The following is a 5,856-nucleotide window of genomic DNA, read 5'->3' as shown; positions in this document are numbered from 1 at the left end:
ACTCTAGTGACAAACAGGTTCATGAGCAAGTGGGGGAAGTAAATAAACCAAACGGTTTGCAGAGGGAGAGGTCAAGTTGGGCTGAACTGGGCTGGGACCAGAGTGATTCAGGCTTTGCCACAGAATGGGTGTCTCCTAGGATGGCCTGGTAGGATAATTAAAACCCCTATAAATAGGATGAGTTTTCAGGTCTCCAGTATCCTCTCTGACTCCTGAATCTTCTGCTCCTTCCTCCGCAAGCAGGTAAGACATGCACAGGGGAGCAATGGTAGTATCTACAGCACTCTCGAGAGTCACATAATACACTAGGCTGGGGAGGTCTGAGGCTAATTCCTGTGGGTAATAGACTTGGGTACCTTCTGCTTCCTTTTTCTGGCTCTATCTGAGAATACGATGATAGCTGGGGTTGACTACTTCTTTGCCTGTGAAATGCAAGTGCCTTCGCTTCAATGCGTCTCAGGTATCTCAAAACTGAGGGCTAGAACGATTGATGAATAGCTTCGTTTCCCATAGTGGAGCATTTACTTTTTGTGCAAGTTAGGAAAGACCGAATAGTTTAGGGCCAAGGCCCTGGACCATGGGCCCAGGATTGCTCAAGTCTCATTGCGATGAATTGCAGCAACAAGCTCAGCTTGTCCCAAGTGATCTATTATTCATCTCTTATTCTTACAGACATCACTGTATGCTTTTGGCAGTTCAGTGTGCTCTGCAGATAGGGCTTCAGTTTGGAGGCCTATATACCCACTAACTGGATTTTTCATGCCGCAGGAAAAAAACGTAATTAAGATCCAGATCCCAAAAGACCCACCTCTCTCAGCATGGCCAATGTGGACCTAACTGATTATATATACCTCCTATAATCTGTCCCCTTAATTTGACTATGTATCCACTTGTTATTTTTATCTGTGACAGCTTTTATAGTCATTATTTTCATTGTATAAGCATGTCCCAAAATCATCCAGGCCAGAGGTATTTGCTGGCATTTAGCCTACCAGAAAGCTTTCTTAGACCATGTAGAGAGGCTTTCATCCCTCTTCCTTGCTTGAGGAAGGCTTGTTACAAGGCTAAAAGCTGTTCAGTGGGATCTATTTAGTGCCCGCTTCAGTTTGCTATGGCCTACTATGCTGGCTTCCAGCCCTGCCTCTGTTGAGCTTCCCGTCCTCCCTTCCTTTTGTTCTGAGAGTTTCAATCAAGCAAGTCCTAACCGGAGTAGAGGATGGGATAAGTAAAATACCTACCATGCATTTTTTGATTTTTAAGAAATTGCCTCCTTATATTTATAGCAGAGGAACTAAGTTTGCACCTTCTCCCACCATAGCAATGATATTTGGTCCCTGACTGTGAGTCAGGGCAAGGAAAGGTTCTCTCACTTCTTAAACTTTTTTCCAGATTCAGAGGGGTCACTTTCCCTCTGGTAATGCTGTCTCTTGGTCATTATCCAAGGGCAGGAGAAATCTTGTTTCTTCTTTTAGGTTCACCTGTATTTGTCAAAATGGCTCAACTCCTGAATAGCATACTCAATGTGGTAGAGGTGTTCCACAAATACGCCAAAGAGAATGGGGACCATGCCTTATTATGCAAGGAGGAGTTGAAGCAACTGCTCTTCGCTGAGTTTGGAGACATCCTTCGGGTAAGATACACAGACACATAGCCCCATGGAATCATGTGTGAATGGCTCTGACCCCGACCCAGGATTGGATGTTTTGCTTTATTTGGTCATGCTTTACCCTGCAACAAAAAAAGTTTTCAGGCAGCTTCTTAGTAATTCTCTCCCAGTGTACACACGCGCACACACACGCGCGCACACACACGCGCACACACACACACACACACACACACCCCTTGTATCTGAGTTTGAACAGGAGGGAGTACAAACTTCAAGGTAACAGGGAATCATTTCTCAGAAGAAAACCTGAGATTCATACCTTGAGTTCTACATTTTAGTGCTACCCACACATCTTCTCAGGTATTCATTCATTCAAATCAATAAAGAGTCACTGAGCACCTGCTCTATGCCCCTAGGCACAAGGGATAAAAACATGAATAAAGTCAGCTTCCTCTCCTTTTAGGATCTCACAGGCAGTGAGAAAAAAAAAGGAGGTAAACAACTAGAATATAGCCTGGGATGGAATGGGATAACTTTGAAATGAATCAAATTAATTACTAATGGAGCTGATTTTAAATAAGTGTATCTACTCCCTATGGTCATGCTCCCATTGATCCAGCAGGGTTCTGAGAGCCAGCTGATTAAAGACTAGCGCCAAGTCCACACCACTTCAGATTAATGGTTTCTCAACCTAGGGAGGTACATGCAGCATCGAATGGATTGGGTCATGAACACTGATACACATCTTAGTATACACAGGACAGCATCTGATTTTGCTCTTTGTTTTGTCTTCTCACAGAGGCCAAATGACCCAGAGACTGTGGAAACCATCTTGGACCTCTTAGATCGAGACCGGGATGGACATGTTGATTTTCATGAGTACCTCTTGTTGGTGTTCCAGTTAGTCCAAGCCTGCCATCGTAAGCTAGACAATAAGTCACGTGGAGGTAGGACCTCCCAGCAAGAAAGGGGGCAGGAGGGAGCACGAGACCATAAGTTCCCAGGTAACACAGGTAGACAACACAGACAGAGGCACGAGGAAGAAAGGCAGAACTCCCACCACAGTCAGTCTGAGAGACAAGATAGGGACTCTCACTATGGTCAGCCTGAGAGACACGACAAGGATTGCAGCCTTGATCACTCAGAAAGACAAAGTCAAGATTCCAGCTCCGGTGAAAGCGTGAGTCACACATCTAGCAGTGGCCAGGCTAAATGGCAGGGGCATATCTTTGCCTTAAATCAGTGTGAAAAACCAGTTCAGGATTCTCATTATGGTCAATCTGAAAGGTTTGCACAACAATCTGAAACACTTGGACAAGACTCTCGCTTTAACCAGACAAATCAACAGAAATCAAGCTCTTATTATAGACAGTCTGGGAGGCTGGATCAGGAATCAGGCTGTAGTCAGACAGATAGGCAAGGCCAGAGTTCCCACTACGGTCAGACAGACAGACAAGGCCAGAGTTCCCACTATGGGCAGACAGACAGACAAGGCCAGATTTATCATTATGGTCAGGCAGACAGACAGGACCAGAATTCCCACTATGGTTATTCAGACATACAAGGCCAGAGTTCCCATTCTGGTCAGATGGACAGACAAGGCCAGAGTTCCCACTACAGTCAGATGGACAGACAAGGCCAGAGTTCCAACGGTGGTCAGACAGATAGACAAGACCAGAGTTATCATTATGGTCAGCCAGACAGACAAGGCCAAAGTTCCCACTACGGCCAGACAGACAGACAAGGCCAGAGTTCCCACTACAGCCAGACGGACAGACAAGGCCAGAGTTCACACTACGGACAGACGGACAGACAAGGCCAGAGTTCCCACTATGGACAGACGGACAGACAAGGCCAGAGTTCCCACTACGGACAGACGGACAGACAAGGCCAGAGTTATCATTATGGTCAGGCACACAGACAAGGCCAGAGTTCCCAGTATGGTCAGTCACAGATTGGGGAAATACAAGAGCAAAATAAGTACTTCCAAGGGACTGATGGAACAAGACAAACCTCTTATGTTGAGCAATCAGGAAGATCAGGGAGGCTAAGTCAACAGACTCTAGGACAGGAAGTGTACCAAAAGCAGGTACAAGGATTCCAGTCTAGGGACCCACAGCAGATTGGCCACCAGGTATGGGAGCCTGAAGAGGGCAGTCCACACCACCAATACAAACTCTTAGCACACATCCAACAAGAAAGACCACTTTGTCACAGAGGGAGAGACCGGCAATCATGCAGTAGTGAGCAGGGCCACAGACAGGCCCAGACCAGGCAGAGTCATGGTGAGGGGCAGAGCCACTGGGCAGAGAAAGAGCAGGTTCCTCAAAACTGGGATATACACAACCATGAGGGTCAGGAAGGTCCATGTAGAACACAGGACAGGCGAACCCATGAAGAGCAGAACCGTCAGAGACAAGACAGGCAAACCCACGAAGATGAGCAGCACCATCAGAGACGAGACAGGCAAACCCACGAAGATGAGCAGAACCATCAGAGACGAGACAGGCAAACCCACGAAGATGAGCAGAACCATCAGAGACGAGACAGGCAAACCAAGGAAGATGAGCAGAACCATCAGAGACGAGACAGGCAAACCCATGAAGATGAGCAGCACCATCAGAGACGAGACAAACAAACCCACGAAGATGAGCAGAACCGTCAGAGACGAGACAGGCAAACCCACGAAGATGAGCAGAACCGTCAGAGACGAGACAGGCAAACCCACGAAGATGAGCAGAACCATCAGAAACGAGACAGGCAAACCAAGGAAGAGGATCAAAACCATCAGCAACAACAGAATAGACAAAACTATGAGAAGAAAGAGAGCTATCAAGGATCTCAGAATCGAAAATCTCAAGTGACCCAGAGAAGCTGTCCTAACAGAGAAAAATTCTACATGAATGAAGATGACCAGAGCCAGGGCTTACAGGGAAGACACTCTGAGCCGTCCTTCTATCCAACCCAGAGCAGTGGGAAGCCCCAAAGCAGAGAACACTGTGGTCACCCTTCCAAGGCAGCTACTGCTCCCAACCCTCTCTATGACTATGTGCAAGAGCAGAAATCCTATCGGTACTAGTCTATGTGAGCACCAGAGATAAAGCAACACAAGCCAAAGAAGAAACCTATATGTTGAGTTCATCTTTAATTCTATTTAAGAGGTTGATAATGTATTTCTTCCCTCTCTTCTCTCCTGTATCTACCTGCAAGGATGTTTTTGAGGACTAGTACTCACTTGAGGGCTTTTCAGTTATTTGGGCAGCAATTCTAGGGTTTTCTGATACAGCAAAATCTAGGTGGTAAGTTGGGTGAGATAACCATATCTTAATGATGATCATTTGGGTATTTAAATAATGTCCTGGTTTGCCCTCTGTGTAGTTGAGACCTGATTGAATCACTGAAAGGCAGAACACTTCTCCCTAAAGTTCAGAAACAGAAAAGATATTCTGAAGATTTACATTACAACTGAGGAGAGGAAACCCAGGTTTTGGTGAGCTTTGGCTGCTATAGATAAAACATAAGGAATTTCAAGCTTCATAGTCTAGACTAGAATGAAACTCAGCGTGAGGCTGCTAGGAGAGCCAGAAACACAGAGTGCATCGCTGATCTTGACTACATCTCCCATTCCAGGCTGTCATTCCATACCAGAGGGACTGTCCATTAGTGCCTACCACTAGAGCTGACTAGACTCATTCCAACTCAATGCCTTTATAGTTTCTGATTATATAAAATAGAAAGAATATGTCATATGTTTGCAAATTCCAGGGCACCAAAACTGTCAATCCATAGCTCCTAAGACCTGAAAACTCTTTCAAGGTAATCTATGTGCAGACTATGGAATTGTATTTAAATATCCAATAAACAATTGATGAGCAATGACTTTGATGGCTCCTTTCTTTCTTCACTGAGGGGCTGTGCTATGTTCACTTTTGAGCCATTTTCCAAAACTAAGACATTATTTCTTGACTTCTAAAATGTCTTTGTTCCCTGAGTTCCTGGGCACAGGAAAAAAATAAGACTCAGTACAGAACAAATAACAAACAGTCAAAATGAAACTTATCTAAATATAATTTTTAGCTCCTTCTCCCCTACTGAGTCACATTTTACCTTTACCACTCACTCACCACCATATTCAAATTGTCATTGAGTCTTCTCAACTCTATAACCCCATAACTTTTGAGTCTCTTCTCATGTCTCCATCTCTACTGCCTTAATGGCCCTTCTCCTCAGTGGCTCCCCAGTGACTTGAG

General features: G+C 45.3%; 1 protein-coding gene across 2 annotated transcripts; it reads left to right on the top strand.

Annotated features, from left to right (window-relative positions):
- The first annotated feature begins 217 nt into the window (after positions 1–217).
- On the top strand, positions 218–5,486 carry RPTN (repetin). 2 transcript variants are annotated; one of them, XM_032271580.1, is made up of 3 exons: positions 218–243; positions 1,473–1,630; positions 2,406–5,486. In XM_032271580.1, the coding sequence occupies exons 2-3, from the start codon at positions 1,493–1,495 to the stop codon at positions 4,683–4,685; spliced, it is 2,418 nt and encodes an 805-aa protein (XP_032127471.1). In that variant the 5' UTR covers positions 218–243; positions 1,473–1,492; the 3' UTR covers positions 4,686–5,486. The 2 variants fall into 2 exon arrangements, with proteins under 2 accessions (XP_032127471.1, XP_032127470.1); XM_032271579.1 differs by lacking the exon at positions 218–243 and having other exon boundaries at positions 1,143–1,630.
- The last annotated feature ends 370 nt before the right edge of the window (positions 5,487–5,856 follow it).

This window comes from Sapajus apella, unplaced genomic scaffold (genome assembly GCF_009761245.1).
Source record: "Sapajus apella isolate SASKATOON/1434 unplaced genomic scaffold, GSC_monkey_1.0 scaffold238, whole genome shotgun sequence".
NCBI classification, from domain to species: Eukaryota; Metazoa; Chordata; class Mammalia; order Primates; family Cebidae; genus Sapajus; species Sapajus apella.
Note: the sequence above shows the minus strand (reverse complement) of the source record. Positions and strands in the feature narration are given on the sequence as shown.